A 24,466-nucleotide genomic window follows, 5' to 3' on the forward strand; every position below is an offset into this window, starting at 1 on the left:
AAAAAAAAAAAAAAAAAAAAAAAAAACATGAAAAACCATGACTGCCAGCCCACAGAAAATGCTAAAAGCCAAGACTTAGTAGCATATGCATGGTCCATCACGTTTGTGTCACTCAAAGACAATAATCACACTAAACCAAGGCGTACCAAAACAAATCTTTAATTATTAAATTACTAAAAATAATTCAATTATTTTTTTTTGTAATTACGGAATTAATAATTTAAATTAAAATTCTGTTATTTGTCAAATTTATTTATTTATTTTATTTAAAAAGATAAATCCAAAGAGGGCAATGTGGGTTTTCTCTCATTCTCGCTTATTTTATTTCTTCTATATAAAAGCCCTAATTTTTTCTTCTCTCACTTTCATTGCCTTCCCCCAAATTCCGATCCCTTTCTCTGCAACAACAAAGCTTCATCTATGGCCAGCGCCGATTCCGAACGTAGAGACACTGAGGAGGCTCCTGCCGGCGAGGATGAAGACACTGGAGCTCAAGTCGCCCCGATCGTCAAGTTGGAGGAGGTCGTCGTTACCACCGGTGAAGAAAATGAGGACGCTGTTCTCGATCTGTACGCTTCTCTCTATCTAAATCTTGTTTTTCTCAAATTTACGTTTTGGTTCGGTAGTGTGATTTGTTTCCTGCCGGTTCTTCACTGTTTTAGGAAGGCAAAACTGTACCGATTCGATAAAGATGGAAATCAATGGAAGGAGAGGGGTGCCGGTACTGTTAAGTTTTTGAAACATAAGGAGACTGGCAAGGTTCGCCTTGTTATGAGACAGTCTAAGACGCTTAAGATCTGCGCTAATCATCTTGGTTCGTTCTCGATTCCTTATTCCTTATGTGCGTCCAATTGAGTTCCTTTGAGTTCTATAGTTAATTGTTTGGTTGTTGTGCTTTTGTAGTGCTTCCGTCAATGACGGTTCAGGAACACGCTGGAAATGATAAGTCGTGCGTGTGGCATGCGACTGACTTTGCTGATGGAGAATTGAAAGATGAGCTTTTCTGTATCAGATTCCCATCTATTGAGAGTGAGTACAGTTTTCCAACTTTTTTCCCTGAAATTATGCTGCAGGTTAGACTGGCTGATGGATTCTTTGAGGCTTTTTTTGTTTTTGGTTTTATTCTGAATCCATGATAGCAGGGAATTATCAATAAGATGATAGATGTTCTATCGTATGGCATGTTGTTGTGGTCTTTTCCTTCTCCTTATAGAACTGCTAAAATCTCTAGTTGTCTAATTTTATTTAATGAGATTTTTCTTAGAGGATTTGATTAGGAAAAGAGATCGAAGAGGAGAGTGGTTTTAATGGTGACTAGAGAAACTTTTTGTGGTGGCAACTTAGGAGATAGGTGGGTAAAGTGGAAGATGAACTGGCATTTTATTTTAGGGCATACAAAGAATGAAATTAAGTTGTTAAAGTGGGTAATTGGAGTACTTATTGTGATTAGAGGATTGCGACAATGGCAAAGTAGGAGGATTGGAAGGTGAAATGAAAGAAGCAATTGGGATTTTCTTCGTTCCCTGGGATAGGTTTGATTTGGATGCTCATAATTCCGTTGTTTTAAATTGTTTATCTAGACCAATTTAAGAAGCATATTTCACGATAAATCAAGTTCCCTGACATCTAATTCAATTGCCTTGATTTATTAGTTTAAATCATTTATCTCCTGTTGTAGGAGATCGTCCATGTCCACTCATCATAATCTTTTATTGTTGTGTCTTCAATGAGTATCTGTCAATCAAATTTACATGGGAATTAAATTAGGTTACTTATCGTTGCAACTCTTGATGAGATAGGAGCATTAGATAAATGATAAATCAAGGAGTATTCTTTTTCCTTTTTTGGGGGCGGTGTGGTTGTACTTTGTCATCAATTCATGATGATCGAAGAGATCAGATTTTCTTTGAAATCTTTCAACTTCTAAACTAACAAAAGTTAAAAAGTTTTGTAGGTAACCTTTCATTCATTTGTATTAGTTGTGCTCATAAAAATCTTGGAAGTCATACTTTCTCTAGTTTGGATACAGGCATGTTGGGGCATGCACAATTACATTTTTATTCAATTTCTCGTTTCTTTACCTGTCTTTTCTATTGTTCAACTCAACTTATTTTACTACTTTTCCTTTTTTGATTTTAATGTTATTTTAAACCAAATCTTATTTCCTTCAATTGTCCTGGAACTGATCAGTGGATATATGGGGGCATATCTACGTTTTAAAAATCTAAAAATTCTACCTACACCCAAGTGTCGTTAAGACAAATCTTTGACCAAGAGGTCAGAGGTTTAAATCTCCCACACACACATGTGGTTGAACTGCAATAAAATAAAAATTCTAGCACTTGTAAAGATTTTTATATTGAATGTTCATCTTATTATTTTTTATTCTATATTAAGAAAGATAGTTGGTTTACATTCCCTTGGTAACAAATACTCTATTTGTCTCAGACTGCAAATCTTTCATGGAAACGTTCCAAGAAATTGCCGAGTCCCAACAGAAGAAAGAGGAAAATAAAGATGCATCTTCTGCTGCTGGATTACTCGAGAAATTGAGTGTTGAAGAAAAGAAAGGTGAAGATAAAGCTGGGGAGACACCTTCGAAAACTAAGGAGGAGGATGAGCCCAAGGGGGGTGAGGCAGAAAAATCAGATGCAGAGAAGAAGAATGATGAGTAGCCTGCTGAGGAGGAGGAGGATATATCAGAGATTTTGATGAAGAAGTTGACCTCTCTTCCATCCATGTCTGTCTTGGTACATTTAAACATAATAGTCAGTCAGTTCTTGGTTGGATTTCTTTCTGGGGTGGGGGAGAGAGTGGGAGTCGTCGTCTGTCTAAATTGTACTTTGGTTGGTTGGAGTCCCTTTCCATTTCTTTTTTTCCTTTTAAAAAAAATGAGATTTCGAGTCATGGTCGTTGTCAAATGAATGGAGTGGGTAGTGTGGTGAAAGAAAGAGTTCTAGAATTCATTCAGGGATAGTATGGAGTCTGTGTGCAGGAGGACCTGAGCTGAAGATGCTGCAAAAGAGGTTAGAAGTCAAACAAGAGTAAGTAATTTGCATAAGACAATATATATATACACACACACACACACTTATTTTTGCTTGGTTTGTTCGGTGCCGGAGATTTTAGCCTTCCGGATGATGAAAAAATATGATGGTCTTGTCTTGTCTTGTCTTGTCTTGTCTTGTGGTATTTTATTTGAAGTTGTTGTGCGGTGCGTTGCTTTGCTTTGCTTTGCTTTGCTTTTTTCACTTCCTTTTCATTGGAAACTTGATGGAAGAATGGCACCGTTGAATATCCATTTTGGTTGTTAGAGGTGCCCTTATAATACTCTGCCGTCGGGGAACAATTCTAATACTTTCCCTTTCTTTTGAATGATCACCCCTTTCTTGTGGATGAATGCGCTATGAGTCTTTTCCTTTGGAATCAGAATACAAGTCCTTTTGAATGCGGCCCAAATCTACCGGCCAACAGTAAAGGCCCAAATCAGCACGCCCGCAGTTTAGGCCCAAATCAACCAGCCCACAACGGAGGCCCAAAACATCCGGCTCCACCGTGGGGGCCCAAAATCAGCCAGTCCATAGTAGAAGCCCAAATCGGTGGGCTCAAACAGCCGACCAGCATTGAAGCCCAAATCGGCCGGCCCACCACGGAGGCCCAAATCGGCCGGCCCACTGTGAGGGCCCAAAATGGCACATAGTAAGCCCACAGTGAAACCCCAATTCCGCCAAATTGGCCGGCCCCAAAATCGACCGGCCCACAGTGGAAGCCCAAATCAGACGGCCCACAGCGAGGTCCAAGTCCCCGGCCCAGTGGAGGCCCAAATCCGCACAAAGGGAGCTCACAGAGGAAGCGCCAATTCCAACCAAATTAGACGGCCCACAGTGGAGGCCCAAATCGGGCGGCCCACATCGATGCCCAAATTCGCCGGACCACAGTGGAGGCCCAAATCGGCACATAGTGTGCCCACAGAGGAAGCCCAATTACGCCCAAATTTGCCGGCCTACAGTGAGGCCCACAATTGCCCGGCCACAGTGGAAGCCCAAATTAGCCAGCCCATAGTGGAGGCCCAAATCGGCACATAGTGAGCCCACAATGGAAGCCCAATTCCGCTCATAGAATTGGCCCAAATCCGACGGCCCACAGTGGAGGCCCAAATCAGACGGCCCACACTGGGAGGCCCAAATCGGCCGGACGACAGTGAGGCGCAAATCGGGCGGCCTACAGTGAGGCGCAAGTCGGGCGGCTCACAGTGTAGGACCAAATTGCCGGTGCACAGTCATTGCCCAAATCTGCTGGCCCACAGTGGAGGCCCAAATCGAGACACAGTGGGAGCCCAAATCGGTGCAGAGTGGAAGCCCAATTCGGTGCAGAGTGGAAGCCGAAATCGACCGCAGTGTGGAAGTCTAAATCGAACAATAGTGGAAACTTAAAGTGGCTATATTGGAAGGCCAAAGTGACCCATAATGGAAGCCGAAATTAGCCCGTGATTGAAGCCCAAATTGGTCCATATTGGAAGCCCACGTTCGCCCATAATGGAGGCCGACTTGGTCCATATTGGTGGAAGCCCGTTTTGTTAAACTGCCGTATCAGAAACTTATTTTGAAAACTCCGTGGGTGTGGGTTTTCCAAACGTACAAACTTATTAACGAGATTCTGCCACTCTATTGGTTAGTGGTGACATGTTTGGTCGCTGAGCGAATGAACTTATATATAGTTAATAGTATCTAACATTATTATTATATTAGACTTCACACTATGTTCTAGTTAATAGAAAAGTTACGTTTTTGACCTCCCAGAGAAGATGTTAGTTTTGGAACAAACTACTCTCTTAGTCAATGGTCTGAAATTGAAGAACTTGGATTCTCCGAATGCATATTCTAACGAGCAACTACGGGATAGCATCCAAGTACGCATAAAAGCGCTGCATGTTCCTATATAATGTAGTTTTCATGATATCAAAAAGCTTATGGTATTCTTAACACATTCTGTCGTGTGATAAAACCAATTTGATTCACAAAGGCTAGCAAATGAATAACGTTTAGGATGTATGTTTAAAAATTTAACAACAAACCTGCAAATGCCCGCTGTGCGCGTGGTTTGGCCATAGAAGCTTCAAAATCAATGTAGAACCAGTAGTGAAAGTACCTGAAACATTAAAAGTTGAAGACCTAAGTCAAATTTATATCTCTTGGTACAAACAACGCCAGGACTTTGAACAAGACTCCAATCAACAACTAACAATTTCTAGCCGATTAACTTGGCATTAACAGCCGTGAAAGACTTACAACTAAGATCCAGCAATAAAAGAAGATCGAAGGCACAGTAAAAGAGAGAATCTGAGTATTGAAATGGAATTTCCATGAGCGCAGCCACAGGGCAAATGCTACTTCCGTCTTTGAATAGGAGAGGGCATGAGGTCTTATTTATAGAGGTTTTTGAGTCCCCCTCCCATTTTACTTTCCGATGTGGGATTTAGGATTCTAACTTTTATTTTTACTTTCCTTTTCCATCCATTATTTTCAAGGCTAGTTGGACCAATTTCTCTATTTAGGATATCCAAAATTCACACTCTTTTATGTCTTCAGTCTAATCTTTTTATTTGACACACACACTATCTGATGTACCATAAATTGGAAAAATAATTCTTTTGGGGTTCGTTTGCTTTCCAGTCAATTGAACATAAACGCAATTTTGTGACAAAATCGAAACCGGACAGAGTTTCATTGGAACTACGAAATGCTGATATTTTCTTCTCTTCCACTCCTTCCTTGGATGATGGTGCAGGCAGAAGCAAGTATGGAGAGCAAAATAATGGAGAACAAATTTGTACAACAGATACTCAGTCACAGGGTCGACAGAAGAAAGAGGTGCTTGTGCCAAAGAAAACCAATGAAACGCTGCGTTTCGCGTGTGTTATGAGAAGCCAAGCTATCGTAGTAATTGTTTTGAGAGTTCAGATTTTAATGACCACAACAAAACAAAATATTACTCAATAATAAAAAACCTCTTTCCATCTTTCATTTCCATCATTGATTGAGAACTATAAATAAACTATAACCTGTTCCCATCAATCTCAAAGAACACAATCATCTACAGACCAATATAAATAGAAAGCAGCCCAGAGTAAAGCTAGAACTTGAATAATATATAATATAAGACCACAACACAACCAATCAATCATGTTTTCCTCAACCAAAAACGAGTATAAATATCTCTGCCCTGCACACAAACTTGTTCGTATTCTAAAAATGCTATTTAACCTTGGAGGATTCACAAACACGGCCACCACCACACAACACTGACTCCAATTCAATCTCATTTTCAAAGGAAAGGAGGGAGAACAATAGAAAACCAACTCCCCCAACCGACCAACTGACCAAACAAACTACTTATTTAGACGACTCTCATTTTCCCAGCCCAGAAAAGTTAACCAACCACCAATCCAAGAATTGACTGTTTTAATGTACCAAGAGACATGGATGAATGGGAGGTCAAACACCTCATTGTAGATATATCCGATAGAGGAGGAGCTACCGTATATGCCTTGGCAGGCGAAACAGGCTCTCTACTCTTTCTTTTCTGCATCTGATTTCGCTGCCTCGCCCTCAGGTTTATCCTTTTCCTCAGATTTTACAGGTGTGAACTCAGCTTTATCTTCAGCTTTCTCGGCTTTCTTTTCGTCTTCAACGCTCAATTTTTCAAGTAGACCAGCTGCTGCAGATGCATCTTTATTTTCCTCTTTCTTCTTTTGGGACTCAGCAACTTCTTGGAATGTTTCCATGAAGGTCTTGCAGTCTAATAATTCCAAAAAGAAAAGTGTAACCAAGACGGAAAAAAGAGGACAAGCACAGTTAATAAGTTATCTGTCTTTTGGGACTAGAGGACTTCTTTGGTGTTTCCATGAAGGTTTTGCAGTCTATGTAGTACAAAGAAAATATTTCATATCCAAGGTGGGGGGGAAGGCTGCAACATTTCAAGCCAAGCTGACTCTATAAGCTCTATAGCTGTTCCATGGGAAACAAGTATGCATAGGTAAGTCCTGGTATTTCTACCTTTGAGTTTATTCAAACCTACCTCTGATACAGACCCCAAATACAAGCAAGACACTAAGGGAGAAACAGATGACACTAAGAATGTCTAGAGACCATAAAACCAAGCCAAAACTAGAAATTTGAAAATATTGTGGACTAAATGACCCTAAAATAGAAGAGGTAAAAGACTGTTGAGTAGTTAAAAGAAATGGAAAAGTTATAAAATGAGCTAAAACTGCTGTGAAATACAAAAGGGAACAGCCATTTTTCCCCATTACAGATACACTAGAATTGAAACATTGAACGTACAATATATCAGTTACACAACTCAAAGGGCAACAGCAGCAACCGATAATTGTTAACTATAAAATTTCCATCCATACAATTAACATCTTCCACCATTTTTTCTACTGATTTTCATTACTAAGGTCCTCTGAAATAAAATTACAGCCAAGTATACATCAACGAAAGCACTCACCTTTATACCTACTTTATCCTACCAAATTTTATTAGCAACCATCACCATATAAAATAACAATCCTTTTCAGGCACCGATCTCCAACTCTGCCATTACCACCACAACTGACTTACAAAGTTGACACTTGCAGAAATAGATAATTGAATAAACTGTGTATATTAACAGAGATGGATGTCTGAACAGAGAACTTCCCCATTTTTAATAGGAAAAACAAATGTTAACGAAAATGAAAAGAAATATATTCATATTTGGAGCAACAATCAGTAAAAATAAGCGGAGCAGTGAAGTTTCATGGATAAAGTTACCATCATGAACTGACTAAAACTATACTATACCATCAGTAGAACCAAGTACTGTCAATGAAAAGAATTATCCTAGTGGAACTTCAAACCAGAGACAACTTAGAGAGCTCAAACATATAATTTGTTTGGAGTGGAAAAGAAAACACAAAACGTGAAACAATATAAGAATGATCTTTAATAAGAACATTGCCCACTGCCAGACAGACATCAATATATCCAAAGTCTAGAAGAGTCTATCAGTAAATCAACAGCAAAGATTCAGAGAGAGAGAAAAAAAATCGGAGTTGTACTCACTCTCAATAGATGGGAATCTGATACAAAAAAGCTCATCTTTCAATTCACCATCAGCAAAGTCAGTGGCATGCCACACGCACGACTTGTCATTTCCAACGTGCTCTTGAACCGACATTGATGGAAGAACTACAATCACGACAAATCAATCAATAAAAATGAAGAACACCACCAAAACCAAGAAAGTAACAAAAACCCTAAACTAAAAGGAGCTTGATATATAAGCGAAGGAACAAGCAGCGAATTGAGAACAAACCAAGATGGTTAGCGCAGATCTTGAGGGTTTTAGACTGCCTCATAACAAGGCGAACCTTTCCAGTTTCCTTATGCTTCAAAAACTTAACCGTACCAGCACCCCTCTCCTTCCACTGGTTTCCATCTTTATCAAATCGGTACAGTTTGGATTTCCTAAAATAACGAATACGAATATGAAACAAATCCGACTTAAAACCTAGGCTGAGCAAATCAGAAAGAAAAAAAAAAAAAAACAAAACAAGTAATGAGAAAAGCATACAGATCGAGAATAGCGTCTTCATTTTCTTCACCGGTGGTAACGGCGACCTCCTCCAACTTAACGATTGGGGCGACTTGTGCTCCAGTGTCTTCATCCTCTGCGGCCGGAGCCTCCTCCTCTTCTCTGCGTTCGGTATCGGCGCTCGCCATGGATGAGGGTTTAGGGTTGATTGAGAAAGTGGACGGCGAGATTGGAAGATACAGATCGGAATGGGTAGAATGCGGGCGGAGAAAGTAGGGTTTATATATGGGAGAAGTGGTAATGAAGATGAACTTCACTTGGAGATGAACAAATAAATCTACACATTTTTAGGGTTTCAAACTCATTTAAAGTATTTCAAATAAATTATTGATCTCGAATATAATAATACCCTTAAAAAAAATTTAAAATAAAAATAAAAAGTGTGTACAGTTAATTTAAATAAAAACTCCTTATAAAAATATTTTTTAACTTTAATAAATTTTAATAATAACATTATTAAAAGTTTAACTATATTTTTTAAATAAAATACCAACTATTTTAGGACATTTTTGTCTACTATCAACTCCAAATATTTCCAACTTGTCCCCTCCATTTCCCCCTTCTACCCCTCTTATTTCCCATATTCCCATTATACCCTTCAACCCCTCTTCTTCTTCTCGATAGTTTGTCGTTGCTAGACATATCCATTTTATCCATGGAGGTGGGACCCCACAAAGACCCATCCCGAACTTAGAGAGAATTTCTCGTTTATATAAGAAATGAGAGAGGAAGAGGAGAACGTTTTTTTCTTGTTAGATAAATGAGGTCGGGGACAGTGTTACCCCCAATTCCATGCTTAACAAATATTACATTAAAAAAATAAAAACTTTAAAATAACTATTTTTAAAATAATAATAAAGGGAGGAAAATTTTGTAGCTCAAATTTTTGAAAAAACTTGTTAAAAAATCCTTATATATATATTTATTTATTTATTTATTTATTTATTGGAATCAGTAATGTGAAAGAACGAAAGTATAAAAGAGGCATTAAATTAAAATTAATGGATTTGAAGAATTCAAGAACGTGTTGACTCAAAATCAGCATATTTTCTTTACTTTTTCAAATTTTTTTAAAATTAAATAATAAAATAATTGGTTTCCCACTTCTGTTGCTTCGATCTTTCACTTGGATTCTCGTTTATATATCTATCTATCTATATATATATACTTACGCACTATTCTTCTATTATGTTATTAAAATGAGTCGTTTATAACTCTATGATCGTCATCGTCGTTTAATTTAATCGAACCATGAACTTGTCATCATAAAATTAGTACCTCTAGTCAATCATTTTGGAACGACTTAAAAAGTTTTGCTTTAATTAGGTATAATTTGTGTATTTGTTGTTGGATGAAAGTCTCATATCTGCTAATTTAGGGAATGATCATGGGTTTATAATCAAATAATACTATCTCCATTTGTATAAGACCTTTTGGGGAAGCCCAAAGAGAGAGCTTATGCTCAAACTGGATAATATCATATCATTGTGGAGAGTTGGGTTCATCTAATATTTGTAACTTATACCAAGCCATTTGTCACTCTAAGAACGTCATCATCGTTTCCCTTAGTTGAACCACGTACTTGTCTAATTTTAACCTGTGGAATTAGACCTCGTTTTATATAAAACAACAAACTACAAGTGATTTTCAAATGTTTGAGGAATTAAGAAATTCAACAACAATTAATACAACATGCATGATGTTTTGTAACAGTAATAGAAACAACTACACACGTGGCAACATGTATGATGTTCTATCGATATGGATAAGTCCTCTGGAAAGATCGTTGGTGGGATGCAAAATTACACCGTCAAAGAATCAAAGTTGATATATCAATATTTAACTTGAAGACAATCGAATAAGAGACGTTGAAATATATTTAAACCAAATTCAAGTATAACTCCGTTGATAAGAAAAGGTTAAATCTAACGACGAGATGATACGAAAATGAATATTATTAAATTTTGGAGGGATAAATACAAAAGAATATGATCCGTCAATTATACTAATAATACACTAATGAAACGCTAACAGAGATACAAAATTCGTTAGTACACTCAAGAATTGATATCAATTAGATGAAGTTAGGCAATTGAATGAGTACTACACTAATGTCATCAACTGAGCCCCTTGAAATAGATAGCTCCACAAGCTTTTTACACGCCACCAATGGCTGCGCCTTCTCAATCCCTACACACAATGGATATGCAATCTCCACTGCTTCTTGATTGCTCACCTGAAAAAACAAAACCCACCAAACAACTCAATACAATTACGATCACAATGGTTTTATTTTGTAACGATTCAAGCCCACCGCTATTAGATATTGTCTATTTTGACTCATTAATTTTAAAACGCGTGAGAGGTTTCCACATTTTTATAAAGAATATTTTGTTTCTCTCTCTAAACAATATAGGATCTCATAGTCCACCCTATTGAGGGCCCACCATCTTCACTGGCACACAACCAAATGTCTAGCTCTCATACCATTTGTAACAGTCTAAACCCAACTCTAGTAAATATTGTCTGCTTTGTTCATTAGCCTATGACTATCATCCTCGTTGTTTTAAGACACATGTACTAGAATTGCTTACCGTATCCCATAATCCATCTGAGGCCAAGATCAAGAACTCATGTCGAGGCTCGATACGAATCGCCCTCGTCTCAGGCTCAGCTATCACCCATCGTTTGAGGTGAGCATCACCAATACCTCTTGTGACAGCCAGAGACCCCTGCACTCTCCAAACCCCATTATTGCACATATCAACATATCCACCCTGCAACAACACAAAAGCCACCAAATTCAGTTCAATCGTGATCGTGATCATCATCGTCATCGTCATCTACCAATTCAATTCTTACCGTGGACTCAATCCGCTGCCTTTCGTCTTCCCGGGACGGGCGGTGGTCCGACGTGATGGCCTCAGCAACGCCGTGGCTGCTGAGAACAGCACGACAGTCACCGATGTTGGAGACGACGAGGTTGCCGTTCTTGATCAGGGCTGTCACACAACATGAGCCACCGCGTTGATCCTCCTTGAGGAACTCAGAATCTGTGGTGAGGTAGCCATGTTTAATGGCTTCTTCAAAATCAGTTTCGTTATCAGCCATTGTTTCAATTTCATTCAAAATGTTCTTCTCTAAGTTATTTGCTGCAAATTCTGCAGCTTTTGCGCCGCCATGTCCATCAAAAACACCAAAAAACGCCTGAAAAATCGACAACAACAACACAAAATTAATCCCCTTGACCCAGAAATCCTCTAAAAATCGAATTTCTTAAACGATTTTTTACCTCTTTGGAATTTCCTCGAAGATCAACGACGGCAGAATACCGATCTTCCATGGAAACTCTCCGCCTCCCTCTCTTGCAATACACAGAGTACCCATCTCTCTCTGCCTCCACAACCTCCCTGAACGACGACGGCGACGGCATCACCGGAGCCGCAAAACTCAACGGCATCAACGGAATATCCAACCTCGCTGGTCTTTTCCTTTTCAATATCGCGCCGGACGACGCCGATGAAGGAGAAGAGGTGGAAGCCACCGCCGCTGCGGAAAGCCCAGAAGGGGGCTTCGGAAACCGAATCCGAAAAGGGGAAGAAGGCGAAGAAGGCGAAGAAGAGCAAGACGATGAATTCAAATGAGCCAAAGTGAGTGTCAGCGCCTCCGGTGCCGGAGAAATAATCGACGTCTTGTTGCAGAACATCGAGGAGGAAGGGGAAAATCCCGGCGAGTTGGACACCGCGACGGAGACCGACATCTTCCGAAAAAAAGACCCAAATTCAAGAACACAGAGAAAATCAAACACCCAGAAGTGAAATTTTCTTCAAATGAAATTGAAATTTAAGGGATTTAATTTAGATTTCGAAAAAATGGGAAAAGATAAACGGGACTATAAATGGGGAATGGGTCAGCGCGTGTTCATAGCGGGGGGTGGGCCAGGTGGATTTGGATCATTTTTAACGCATTTTGACTAAATATTCCTTTTCACACCATGTGAAATACCCAATTTGCCCCTCTTTGCTTTTGGTTTCTGACTCAAGAGTCCAGGGATATAGTCGAGTCGGCAGCCAAAGAACATAATGTATTGTCGTTTCCATTTATTAAGGAAGAAAAATAAACAAACATGTTACATATGATACATTTGTGTCTTTTTCAACGTAGGATGACTAAGTCCAAATAGTGAAATAGTATCTACACCTTTAAGCATTAAGGTATTGAAACTATGGACGTGTGCCGACTTAATTATCGTACGCGTTGAAAATTTATTGGACATGTTCGGTAAAAAGACTAGACAATAAGCCTTAAAATTTAACAAATTTCGAGTGTGCTGCTAATTTTGTGTCGGGTTTGATGTATGAGAGACCAAAAGATCAATGTCTGGTACTAAGTATTCCTTCGTTGTTTAGAGATGTTCGTTTGAGGAGGGGGAACCCTTGGTTAAACTCGGAATAGAAAGAAATTTCTCCTATCCCGTTTCCATCATTATCCTTCGTTGTTTGGAGTCAGAGAGGGAACATTAGGGGTAAAAATGGAATAGGGTTTAGAAATGGGAGGGCAATAAGGTAATTATGGATAAAAAGAAGTCAAAAATCATAAAAATTCAAAAGTGGGATTCAATTATCTCCCGACTGAAAAAAAGGAAAAAAAAACTGAAGGTGTGAGCAATGGGTGGGCACAAAGATCAGAGTTCAGGAGAGTTCTGGGAAGTTACCGTTACCAATGACTCGTGAGGAAGGGGCAGTTTTGTAATTTCAAGTATTTTGATTTTTTCCTTAAGGCGACCGTTGGAGAACACGTCATGTACCAACGTCTCTATCACATGCAACGCTGCGTTTTGTGTTAAATTTTATTTTCTTCTACGTGTTGATTAGGAAATTTGAGAAAATACTTGATATAAATACAAATATGTGTTTACATTTAATTTTAAATTATTAATCAATTTGAAGTTAGTTTAGAAAATAATATTTTAATTATCATCTATATTTGATTCAAATGATATAACTCTTTTGAATTTTAAAAAATAAAATAAATTTAACAAAATTAAAAGTTTAATTATATATTTTTTTATGATTTATTTTCCAACTAATCTATATGGATTAACCAATGACAACCATCATTGTATAAGTTATGATGCGTTCAACTAATGACTACGATCAACTAATCTATCGTAGTCAACCAGGCTAATCACTATTGAAGTAGCTCAAACGACATTATGATTTCCAACAAATACTTGCCTTCCTCGTGTCCCTTATCACTTCATCCACAATCTTCTTATGAATAGGATATTATGTGCGATACGTCGTACCTCTCATCGATACCATTTCGCCGTATCAATTCTTCATTGATATCATTGTCGGTGTTGTTCCGATGTTCCATTTAGATAGTCATTTCTAAATAGACGTATTACTGAGTGTTCCATTTAAAATTATTTTATTTTAGTTTCTGAGAGAAAATTACAACCTAACCTAACTAAAAGAGATTGGTAGGTTGAAATATATTTATAAACTAAAAACAACTAAATTATTATCAAACTAACGTGAAGTAACATTGGTTTAGAACCGTAAACTTTTATCTTCAAGTCTTCAAAATTTTCTTGAAGCTTCTTCCCTTTAGAAAATTAAACGTTCATATTCTAATTTTTAGAGTTTTCTAGAACGGTTCTTCGTTTTTAATTTTTAATTTTTAAATTATTTAATATATTTTTAAAAAAACGTTCATATTATTTAATATATTTTTAATTTAAAAAAACAATTTTAAATTTTAATTTCTTTTAAGGTATTAAAGTTATTTTTTTAAACATATATCTTAAAAAAATTTTAAGTATATTATTATATATTTGAAATAATCATTTTTATTAATTAGCCAAAAAAAAAAAAAAAAAAAAAAAAGAGTAAAGCCCTAACTCTTTCATCCGTGCTCCCCGCCCTCTCCTCCTCCGTTTCAGAAGCTCAGTGTTGCCGCCGCTGCAGCAGCCTCCTACCTAGCAGTCTTGCCGCTGATTTTTCTACTGCATTGTTACCGGTATTCTTCCGATCTCCATCTATGTCTTTCTTCTCACTTGAAAAACACAAATTAGGACTTGTCTAATGAATAGAACAGCCTTGCGGCAAGCTGTTCTGATTCGGACATAAATCAGTCATCTAATTCTATTTTCATTCCTAGCTTGATTCATTAACCTTATTTTTTATTTGTATATGATATTTTTTTTTTGAAAATTGAAATTCTCTCCCTCAATTAACCAATGCAGTAACCAATGATACTTTGAATTTATGGAAATAAGAACATGAATCCAGACATATTATTGATTGGAATACGAATCAAACACTGAGAAACTCAAATCTGATTTCGAACATGATTCTAGACATATTTTTCAATTGTTCATTAGGAGTAATCGTTCAGTTAAATGGGAATGAACCAATCATTTTATTCTATGAGATCCTCCCAACAGGGCGATTGGAAATTCATGTAAAACAATATATGGTCACTTTCAAGAAACGACTCCAAACAACTCGAAAAAATTACACCCGGAAGAAGATGATCCAGGCCCTTCCTATGATATAGGAAAATAGTGGGCAAAATTGGATTCAATTGTCAACTTCTCCTATCATAAATAGGATTGACTACGTATTCATGCCGTAGCACATGGTTTCGTAAAATCGTATGATTTTTCCGATCTACGTAAAGTAGGTTTTACATGAACCAAGACTTGGCTCAACATGTTTTATTCGATATTGGGTTGGAAAAGAACCCAAAAACAAGAACTTAGTTGTCCTCCTACAAAAAGATTAACAAAATGGCCTGATTACCATAGACCCCTTGGTCAGGATTCGATCCACGGTAACGGACCAAACACAGAAAGCAGGAATTACAAGAGAAATTTCTGATTTTTAACCTCAGTCGCATTCAAGAGTTCTACATTTCATATTCTCTAATGAAATGCTCACATTTATTTTTTCTCAATTTACTTTGCTCAATTTCATCTTTCAATTTACATAGGTTGCATTTCAATATGAAAAGGATGACTTCTCTACTGAAATATACTCTTTCTCATTGAATTTTTCTAAGCTGTCATATTATTGATTTTTTCAAAGCTGCTACATCCTTGGACAATGGCTATCTTGTTAGATTAAAACGCTGCAGCATTCTTGGGTCTAACAACCATTCATGGGGAAAAAAAGAAGCAAACTCAAAAAGAAGAGTAGAGAACAGAATTTAAATGTCTTACTTAAGTGGGATTTGTTTATCCTTGCATGACAGCATGCAATTTAAATGTTCAGGGATGGAAGTAGAGTTGGCCGATAATTTTATCAAGTTTCTAGCTAAATTATTTACTCTTCATTTGGGAAATTCCAACTTCATTGTGAATATATACCATATTTAGGATGCAAATTTGTTGTTTTCTTTTAAACTAGCAAATATTGTTCTCTTTAAGTTTTCCCTTTTGGGCTTCCCCTGAAGGTTTTATAACGCGTCTGTTAGGGAGAGGTTTTCACACCCTTATAAGAAATGTTTCGTTCCCCTCTCCAATCGCCATAGGATCTTACAATCCACCTCCCTTGGGGGCTAGCATCCTCGCTGGCACACCACTCGGTGTCTGGCTCTGATACCATTTGAATAGCCTAAACCCACCGTTAGCATATATTGTCCTCTTTGGACTTTCCCTTTTGGGCTTCCCCGCATGGTTTTAAAATGCGTTTGTTAGGAAGATGTTTTCACACAGGAATGCTTCGTTCCCCTTTCCAACCGCTATGGGATCTTACAATCCACCTCCCTTGGGGGTCGTCGTCCTCGTTGGCACACCGCCCGGTCTGGTTCTCATACCATTTGTAACAACTCAAACTCATTGCTAGCAGATATTGTCCTCTTTGGACTTTCCCTTTCGAGCTTCCCCTCAAGGTTTTAAAACACATTTGTTAGGGAGAGGTTTCCACTCCTTTATAAAGAATGCTTCGTGCTCCTCTCCAACTGCTATGCGTTCTCACAATCCACCTCCCTTGGGGGCCAGTGTCCTCATTGGCACACCGACCGATGTCTAGCTTTGATACCATTTGTACCAGCCAAAACCCACTGCTAGTAGATATCGTCCTCTTTGGACTTTGCCTTTCGGGTTTCCCCTCAAGGTTTTAAAACGCATTTGTTAGGGAGAGATTTCCACACCTTTATAAGGAATGCTTCGTTCCCCCCTCCAACCGATGTGGGATCTCGCACTTTATAAGAAGAGTGAAATTTGAAGTTTGATTCTAGTCTGCTGTTGTGCAGTTATGTAACATATTTAGCCTGTGCTTGAGCTTCAATGACCAAATATCAAGGGACTCTAATGATATGCATCACTCATTTGAATCTGTTCTTATTTGCTTTAGTTGGATACAATACGACCAAAATGGTTTCTTACTCAATTGTGACTTAATAGAAAAACGGTCTCATTGCTTGTGGCGAGAAGCTCAATGAGATCATATTTACAAACACTAGGGGTTGCTACTCTTCCATCCTTTTTGTGTGGCTTAATTCATATGCCTAATCGTTTATTTGTGTTTAAGATTTCCATTTGGTGGGGTGCATGAAGTTAATTCTAAAAGTTCAAGTTTGAAAATCCATCTGCAGGTTACAAAATTGACAGGAACTTGAAGGATTGTTGCAGTTGCAAAAAGCATGGCCAAGCATCATCCCGATTTGATTATGTGCAGAAAGCAGCCAGGAATCGCCATTGGCCGACTTTGTGAGAAGTGCGACGGGAAGTGTGTAATATGTGATTCTTATGTCCGTCCCTGTACTCTCGTTCGGGTGTGCGATGAATGCAATTACGGGTCTTTCCAAGGGCGGTGTGTGATCTGTGGAGGAGTAGGAATTTCAGATGCCTACTACTGCAAAGAGTGTACACAGCAGGAGAAAGATAGAGATGGATGTCCAAAGATTGTTAACTTAGGCAGTGCAAAAACTGACTTGTTCTATGAACGTAAGAAATATGGATTCAAGAAACGGTAAAGTAAAAGCACAATCAGTTATCTTCCTCGGATGGATCTTTCTGTAATATGATGGATTTCTGATTTCTAATCTCAAACTCCCTTAGACATGTATGTATATGCTGACGATTCAGAATGAGAACAGTAGTTGGGGCTGAGGCCATTCGTGAGAATTGGGAACTCGATTGATTGTGTATGTTTTTTAGTACAACAATTGCAGAGGTAAGGATTGAACCTTCGACTTTTAGAATGGTAATTTATTCTCGGATGGGTGATTGTATTGAATTGATATTGGTTGATAGGAACTCGGCTCAACCAAACTAATGGAGGGGATCCATCTATTGAGGTATGAAGTCAATCATCCATCTCTTTTGTACTTGAACTAATGATGATTCAAAGGGAGTAACATGCCCCAAGTCAACCTAAAATACAATGAAGTTTGGGAACCAAAGTTGATGAGATGAACAGTTTTGAGATTTGGTAGTTGCTTTCTATGGCTTTTGATAGTGGGATTTCTTAGAAAAAGTTTTCGGACAGGAAGAGAAAGTGCATTGGTTCTTTCCCATCAATGGCATTGTAGGAAAATCGTTCACCTTTGAGATTGCATATGAGATTCCATAACAGGTAGAGAGGTGAACGAAACATGTAAAGGTGTGAAAACCTCTCTCCAGCCGATTCGTTTTAAAACGGTGAAAATAATGGCGATATGTAACAAGTCAAAATGGACAATATCTGCTAGCAGTATTTAAAACAGAGGGGAGAGCTTTCCACACCCTTGTAAGAATAAATGTTTCGTTCTCCTCTTCAATCGATGTGGAATCTTACAATTTCATAATTATTCATAAGATCAAAACATGTGAAACCACCGTGTCGGTGCCCTATGAATAGTGGGGTGCCCTTACAAAATTAGGGCACTTTCTTTTACTGGTAAACTAAGCCATAGCAAAAGTCAACTGATCAGGCTGTTGACCATGAAAATGGACGGCTATGATCAACTCAAAAGTGTAGTGATTGATTGAGCCATAGCAAAAGTCAACTGATCAGGCCGTTGACCATGAAATTGGACGGCTATGATCAACTCAAAAGTGTAGTGATTGATCAATCACGTGGATGAGAAACGTGGGCTATACCCATTATTTGGGAAACAGGTCAACTTCCATCTTCATGTGTTATAATTTGCGGCCATTAATGGCGTCTTTGATGAACTTTTGCTGTTCTTTATAAACACATTAACACAGAGGTGGAAGAGGGAGGAAAAGGGAGATATGGGACTAAGGGCAGGTCGTTTAGGTTCGTTGTTGCTGTTCATGGTGCTCATAGCATGGTGCTTGCCAGTTTCAGGTATGTCTTGTTCTTTGTAAGTGTTAGACTATGAATTTTATTTGATTTGGGTTCGATTCGAACATAGTTGAGCGGTTTTGGCATTCTTGAAATCAAACGATTTTAAACGCTCATCCTGGTTTGATGAACTGAAAAACAAAAAGGTCGGTTTAAGGTTCATTTATGGTCCGAGTAAATTTAAAACGAGACGCTTAGAACCGAACTTCATCGTAAATATTCAAGTATGCGACTAGGATGTCAGTGACGATTGAATGTATGAGAGTGAGAAACTCAAATTTTTATATAATGGTTCTTAGGGCTATAAGATTGTTCGAACTCACGTTTAATAGAAATTACGAGATAGGGGTGTGTACACGGGTTAAGTTGGATTAGGTTGGGAAAATCTTTTGGGCCAACCCGAATAGATAGAGTTCATAATTCAATCGAAACCAATCTACTCTTTTTTTTTTTAATTATTTTTAAAAAGTGTCTAATTTATCAAAAATATATGTTATAACAAAAATCACATAATATCAAATATTCACAAGTCAGAATGTACAAACGCCAAATAATCTGCTTATATTCCTATTTTTCAAGTTGGTTGGGTTGACTCGACTAAAAAAAAATAGTAACCCACGAATCGAATCGAGTTAATGAGTCGGTCATTTGAACTCTGTCATAAGACAAACCCATTACAGTAATCTCATTATTTATATATATATTAAACACATTCAAATCCGAAAAAGATTACACCCAATAAATTATCTTTATTTAATAATATATAGCAGGAAAATATTTAAATCTTTAACCGTATATATTTTAATTACAATATAATTTATATATATTATATTTGTTATAAATATGAAATTTGATTGTATTAATAAAATATATGATTGGGTTTCTCTCAATTTTTATTTATATTAAAAGAAAAATAATGATTGTACTCTTCATTCATTGAACTTGGATAGTGCATGTGAAAATAGTTTTAAAGAATAATAAAAAACTATATTTATATCAAACATAAATAAAATTATTTTAGGTAATTCTTTATATTAACATTTTGGTCAATGTATTTTTTTAATTATATTTTTAGGATATTCTTATCCCTTTATCAATTTATAGGTGATTTGATAACGTTTTTATTTATTTATTTTTAAAAAAGAAACAAACATGTTCTTTTTTTATTTATTTATTTTTATTGTTTCTTAAAAAAAAAAAAAACCAAAATTTTCGAAACTTTTATTAAAATTTTGTTTCTATCCAGCATTTATTTAATAAAAAAAAAAAATAATGATATTCACTCGATTTTTTAACCTCAAATCGTTATCAATCGACTAAAAAGGAAAATATATTAACGAAACATGTTAGAATAAATTAATTATTGTTGAAAATTTATAAATTAGTCTAATTAAATTAATAACTAAAGTGGATTAACTAGAATGAGATATATTAATTCATTTAAACATATTTGTAAAAATTAACAATTTTACTTGATAGAATTATTATTATTATTTATTTATTTATTTTTAATTAGATCTAATTGTTCCCCAAATTTAATAATAAATATTATATTTAATATTAAAAGCGACATCCAAAAAGTAAGAAAAAGCAGACACCCGTTCAAATAATTTGTTATTGTAGAAAAAATTGTTAAAAAATCACGTGACCATATCCCGAGAAATGCATTCGCACGTGATAAAGCACAAATAAAAAATATAAATAAATAAATAATAAATATTTTGAAGCAAGTGGTCAATTTTAAATCCAAATCATCACCAGGTTCCCCATTCAATAAAAGATTCTTTCTTATTTATTTATTTATTATATAAATTTATATCCTATTTTATTTCTACCCATCTAAACTTTAATGCCTTTCTTTTCTTCCATTTTAAATTAAAAATTAAAATTTTAAGTCGGGATGGATGTCCGTTGACATGGATGTTGGTTCAATTCTCGGGTTAATTTTTTATTGCTTGGGTCTACCCAACCCATCTACAATAAAGTTTACAATCCATTTCAACCCGTCTCGATCCCTACTCTGTTATTATTATTATTAGAAAAATAAAATAGATGTCGGTACACAAAAATAAAAGTTTTTGAGATGAAAAAGGCTAAAATTTGAACAAAATTAACAAACATATCACGAGGTGATACTGTTTGTGTCTATACAGGAAAACATGACGAAGATATGAAGATGTCAATAATGTTGGGAAAAAGGTCTTTGATTATGAATATCAATGATTATGACGATCCAACTGCAAATCAACGACACAGTCCGTTCAAGTCTAAACCAAAAATGCCACAAAAGGGTCGAAAAAGAAAAGGCTAGCAGCTACCTACTTCTTTATCTTTTCTACATGTTGTGTTACGACCTCGTTGATATATATGTAAACATGAACTACCGATATCAGTAACATATTGATCAAAGTTATATATCTAAACCGGTTGAACTATACTTAAATTGATTATTCCTTGAAGTTTTTGTGCCCGACTCTTCCGTAACGTTACATTATTGTTAATTTGAATATTATTGAAAGCTAAACTTTTAGTGGACAAAGGTGGGGAACAAGTTGTGTGGACATAAAAGCCGACCAAACATGGTAAGCTAGCTGGTTACTTACATGTAACATGCAACCTTTGTACTATGTTTTGTTTAAGTTATTTTTTATGAGTTTAATGTAACAATTAAAACAATTTACACCTCTAAATTTTAATTATTACTTTAATTTAGTTTAGGGAATTCAAAATTGGTAAATCATGTTTTAATTAAATGGTTTTTAATTTGGTAAATTTTTTATTTTTAATATTTATATTTGGAAGACTTTTTTTTTTTTTTTTAATTTCTTTATATTATTAATCTTTTTATTTTTTTAGTTGAATTTCTAGGTAAACTTTTAGGTTTTGCTTTCCCTATAAAGATTTAAATATATTTGGAAAGAAATTTATTGTGAAATAAAGAATAATATTTAGTAGAATATACGAGTTGAATTCAGTTGGGCTGACGAAAATTTTTGGATCAATCTAAAATTTTGGGTCAGTTGGGTTAGTGACATGAGACCTGAGTAGAGTTTACATCTTATCCACTCTACATGTTATGTTATGTAACAACCTAAGTCCACTACTAGTAGATATTGTCCGTTTTGGCCCGTTACGTGTCTCTGTCAACTTCACAGTTTTAAAACGTGTTTACTCGAAAGAGGTTTCTACACTCTTATAAGGAATGTTTCGTTCACCTCTCCAACTGATGTGGAATCTCACAATCCACTCCATTGGGGGCAGGCACACTGCTTGGTGTCTGGCTCTTTACCATGTTTAACAACCCCAGCCCACTACTAACGAATATTGTCCGCTTTGGCTCATGACGTATTGGTATTAGTCTCACAGTTTTAAAACGCATCTCCTAGAGAGAGGTTTTCATACCTTTGTAAAGAATGTTTCGTTCACCTTTCCAATAAATTCATTGAATTAGGTCGTTCAAATTATCAGATTCATTAAATCTAATTAAAATGTATTCCTATGGAAACGTTTAAATCTCTATGTTTTGCAATTTGTTATGCCATAATTATTCTAACCAATTTTGGTGTAAAATATCAATAAGTGAGAAGTTTTAATTCATTTAAAAATACTAAAAATAAATGCTTATCAATTTTTAAACATTTTTTAATCATATTTATACATATTTGTTTTCAATTAATTTATATTACTATTAATTAACTTTTATTTTATCAATTACTATATATAAAATTACAATATAATTGTTGCAATAATCTTTTTAAAAATTTTAGTTTGTTATTTTTTATGGAATGTTCGTATGACTCGATAACTTAACCAATTTGGACTACTCAATTCACTTTGATTGCTATCTATGGATGTCAGAGTTAACTCAATTTGGACTACCCAATTCACTTTGAGCGGCGTGTGAATAATACCCACAAAATAATTGATGTTCTAAGGAGCTCTTCCACGGAGGATTTCAAGAATGGTTTGAGCTTTTTTATAAAATCCATGCTTCATAGTTTCGAAGATCAATCCAAGTTATGTTTTTGATGAACTGAACCGCTTTATAAATCACAAACTAAATCTTCATCAATCTAGAATTTTTGGTTGCATCTGTGTAATTCTTCTTTCGTTATCGGCAGATGAGTGTTCTTGTGCTGACTCACATGAATCATCATTGTGTACTTCGTCCTCCTAACTTTCAACTTCATTGCAGGTATCATCACTTAATTCTAGATCAATTGTAGCTTCTTCTCGATGGGTTTTATGTCAATCCCAACATTTTCTTCCTCCAACTTCACATCTTTTGAGGGAGCTTTAAGGATCGGCAATCCTTGATCATATCGACAATGGCATGTTCTTGCGGGATCTTCTGTAATAGCATTGAAGCAGGATTGTTCCTTTGGTAGAGATTGAACAAATAAAGTAAACATTCTATTTGATGTCACTAAAGTCTCTACAATCAACCCAAGTTCTTTCTTTCCACACATGTGATTGCTGCAACTGGAGTCGAGAAACCAAATGTCGTTCTTTTTCAGCTTTCTTCTCATCTACCTAGGCCATTAATAACATCTCTTCATTGGTTTCTGCAGCTCTATAATGTCCTAATCCATGACAGTTGTAACATTACATAGTTGATCTGTCGAAGCTTTGTCGACCTTTTCCTCTACCTTGTCCTCGAAAGTCACCACGTCGTCTTCCTCTGCTACCAAAACTTCCATCATGTGTGACTTTTAGAGTTTGTTCTTTCTCAAAAACATGGTCATTCATGCAGAGCTCGTGCACTAAGAGACTACTTCGTAACTCATCGATAGTTAGACTCCAAAATTGAGCAGAGGATCTTTTCTATGATGTCAATGTCTGTCATCTTTTCTCCATGAATTTTCTTTCTACGGGCAATTATGAGAGTTCGAACAAAGAGCTGACAATCGTGCATGTTCTCTGGTACTTCTGTTTCAAGAAGTCCCAAATATTCTTGACGGTTTATTATTCTTTTTAAAAAATAGTTTTAATATTATAATATAGTTTTAACTAATTAATGTTTAAATATATTTATAATAGAAGGAGTGGGGCGCCGAATTGAGTGAATAGTTACTAGAAATGAGGTCAATACAACCACTATTATAATAGCCGAAATAACAGATTCTTCAGCTATATTACAATACATTGCCCACTATACACGGGTAGTTATGGCTGAATATTTTTTTCAGTCCGCAACCCCATTTATTTAACGAGAAAAAAATACCTTCCATTCCTTTTCATCTCCTGTCTCCACGTTCGGGCAGGTAAAGTGAACCTCTCTACTCCTACTCCATCATCGGGACTCGAGCATGTGGGTAACCTTCAAATTAGAAAAAAAAAAGAAAAAAATGAGGAGAAATTACTTCCCTACCTAATTCATCTTTGGAGGTGTTTGGTCTTTTCCCCAAAATGTTTTTTTGGCACTACCCTCCAATTTTTGGGTATTTACAATTAGGTTTGTAAGTTTACTTATTTTAAATATATGACCATGACATCAAAAATCATAATTAAACAAAGAATTAATG

General features: G+C 36.3%; 5 protein-coding genes across 6 annotated transcripts; 3 read left to right on the forward strand and 2 right to left on the reverse strand.

Annotated features, from left to right (window-relative positions):
• The first annotated feature begins 314 nt into the window (after positions 1 to 314).
• Positions 315 to 3,236, forward strand: LOC111469535 (ran-binding protein 1 homolog a-like). Its single transcript, XM_023114826.1, has 4 exons — positions 315 to 569; positions 663 to 814; positions 904 to 1,029; positions 2,449 to 3,236. The coding sequence occupies exons 1-4, from the start codon at positions 421 to 423 to the stop codon at positions 2,673 to 2,675; spliced, it is 654 nt and encodes a 217-aa protein (XP_022970594.1). The 5' UTR covers positions 315 to 420; the 3' UTR covers positions 2,676 to 3,236.
• A 2,870-nt stretch (positions 3,237 to 6,106) lies between these two features.
• On the reverse strand, positions 6,107 to 8,924 carry LOC111469534 (ran-binding protein 1 homolog a-like). Of its 2 annotated transcripts, XR_002714889.1 has the most exons (5): positions 8,620 to 8,924; positions 8,362 to 8,513; positions 8,109 to 8,234; positions 6,448 to 6,798; positions 6,107 to 6,416 (listed from the first exon to the last, which is right to left on the reverse strand). XR_002714889.1 is itself a non-coding variant. In XM_023114825.1 (4 exons), the coding sequence occupies exons 1-4, from the start codon at positions 8,766 to 8,768 to the stop codon at positions 6,569 to 6,571; spliced, it is 657 nt and encodes a 218-aa protein (XP_022970593.1). In that variant the 5' UTR covers positions 8,769 to 8,924; the 3' UTR covers positions 6,107 to 6,568. The 2 variants fall into 2 exon arrangements, 1 of the variants encoding a protein (XP_022970593.1); XM_023114825.1 differs by having other exon boundaries at positions 6,107 to 6,798.
• A 1,653-nt stretch (positions 8,925 to 10,577) lies between these two features.
• On the reverse strand, positions 10,578 to 12,499 carry LOC111469531 (probable protein phosphatase 2C 25). Its single transcript, XM_023114821.1, has 4 exons — positions 11,933 to 12,499; positions 11,503 to 11,847; positions 11,235 to 11,417; positions 10,578 to 10,876 (listed from the first exon to the last, which is right to left on the reverse strand). The coding sequence occupies exons 1-4, from the start codon at positions 12,398 to 12,400 to the stop codon at positions 10,715 to 10,717; spliced, it is 1,158 nt and encodes a 385-aa protein (XP_022970589.1). The 5' UTR covers positions 12,401 to 12,499; the 3' UTR covers positions 10,578 to 10,714.
• Positions 12,500 to 14,508: 2,009 nt separating this feature from the next.
• LOC111469455 (PHD finger-like domain-containing protein 5B) lies at positions 14,509 to 17,908 on the forward strand. Its single transcript, XM_023114721.1, has 2 exons — positions 14,509 to 14,664; positions 17,245 to 17,908. The coding sequence occupies exon 2, from the start codon at positions 17,293 to 17,295 to the stop codon at positions 17,623 to 17,625; it is 333 nt and encodes a 110-aa protein (XP_022970489.1). The 5' UTR covers positions 14,509 to 14,664; positions 17,245 to 17,292; the 3' UTR covers positions 17,626 to 17,908.
• Positions 17,733 to 21,407, forward strand: LOC111469456. The gene is made up of 4 exons (XM_023114722.1): positions 17,733 to 17,825; positions 17,906 to 17,949; positions 18,844 to 18,944; positions 21,095 to 21,407. The coding sequence occupies exons 1-4, from the start codon at positions 17,799 to 17,801 to the stop codon at positions 21,250 to 21,252; spliced, it is 330 nt and encodes a 109-aa protein (XP_022970490.1). The 5' UTR covers positions 17,733 to 17,798; the 3' UTR covers positions 21,253 to 21,407.
• The last annotated feature ends 3,059 nt before the right edge of the window (positions 21,408 to 24,466 follow it).

This window comes from Cucurbita maxima, unplaced genomic scaffold, assembly GCF_002738345.1.
Source record: "Cucurbita maxima cultivar Rimu unplaced genomic scaffold, Cmax_1.0 Cma_Scf00040, whole genome shotgun sequence".
Classification (NCBI taxonomy): Eukaryota; Viridiplantae; Streptophyta; class Magnoliopsida; order Cucurbitales; family Cucurbitaceae; genus Cucurbita; species Cucurbita maxima.

Coding starts and splice junctions, on each gene's coding strand:
- LOC111469535 (XM_023114826.1), top strand. CDS start 421: ATGGCCAGCGCCGATTCCGAACGTAGAGACACTGAGGAGGCTCCTGCC. Junction 815..903: donor GATCTGCGCTAATCATCTTG/GTTCGTTCTCGA, acceptor GTGCTTTTGTAG/TGCTTCCGTCAATGACGGTT. Junction 1,030..2,448: donor CAGATTCCCATCTATTGAGA/GTGAGTACAGTT, acceptor TATTTGTCTCAG/ACTGCAAATCTTTCATGGAA.
- LOC111469534 (XM_023114825.1), bottom strand. CDS start 8,768: ATGGCGAGCGCCGATACCGAACGCAGAGAAGAGGAGGAGGCTCCGGCC. Junction 8,514..8,619: donor GAAGACGCTATTCTCGATCT/GTATGCTTTTCT, acceptor TCGTTATTTTAG/GAAATCCAAACTGTACCGAT. Junction 6,799..8,108: donor CAGATTCCCATCTATTGAGA/GTGAGTACAACT, acceptor TGGAATTATTAG/ACTGCAAGACCTTCATGGAA.
- LOC111469531 (XM_023114821.1), bottom strand. CDS start 12,400: ATGTCGGTCTCCGTCGCGGTGTCCAACTCGCCGGGATTTTCCCCTTCC. Junction 11,848..11,932: donor TTCGAGGAAATTCCAAAGAG/GTAAAAAATCGT, acceptor TCGATTTTTCAG/GCGTTTTTTGGTGTTTTTGA. Junction 10,877..11,234: donor CAGATGGATTATGGGATACG/GTAAGCAATTCT, acceptor TTGTTTTTTCAG/GTGAGCAATCAAGAAGCAGT.
- LOC111469455 (XM_023114721.1), top strand. CDS start 17,293: ATGGCCAAGCATCATCCCGATTTGATTATGTGCAGAAAGCAGCCAGGA.
- LOC111469456 (XM_023114722.1), top strand. CDS start 17,799: ATGTTTTTTAGTACAACAATTGCAGAG. Junction 17,826..17,905: donor TTAGTACAACAATTGCAGAG/GTAAGGATTGAA, acceptor ATTGGTTGATAG/GAACTCGGCTCAACCAAACT. Junction 17,950..18,843: donor GAGGGGATCCATCTATTGAG/GTATGAAGTCAA, acceptor ATTAACACAGAG/GTGGAAGAGGGAGGAAAAGG.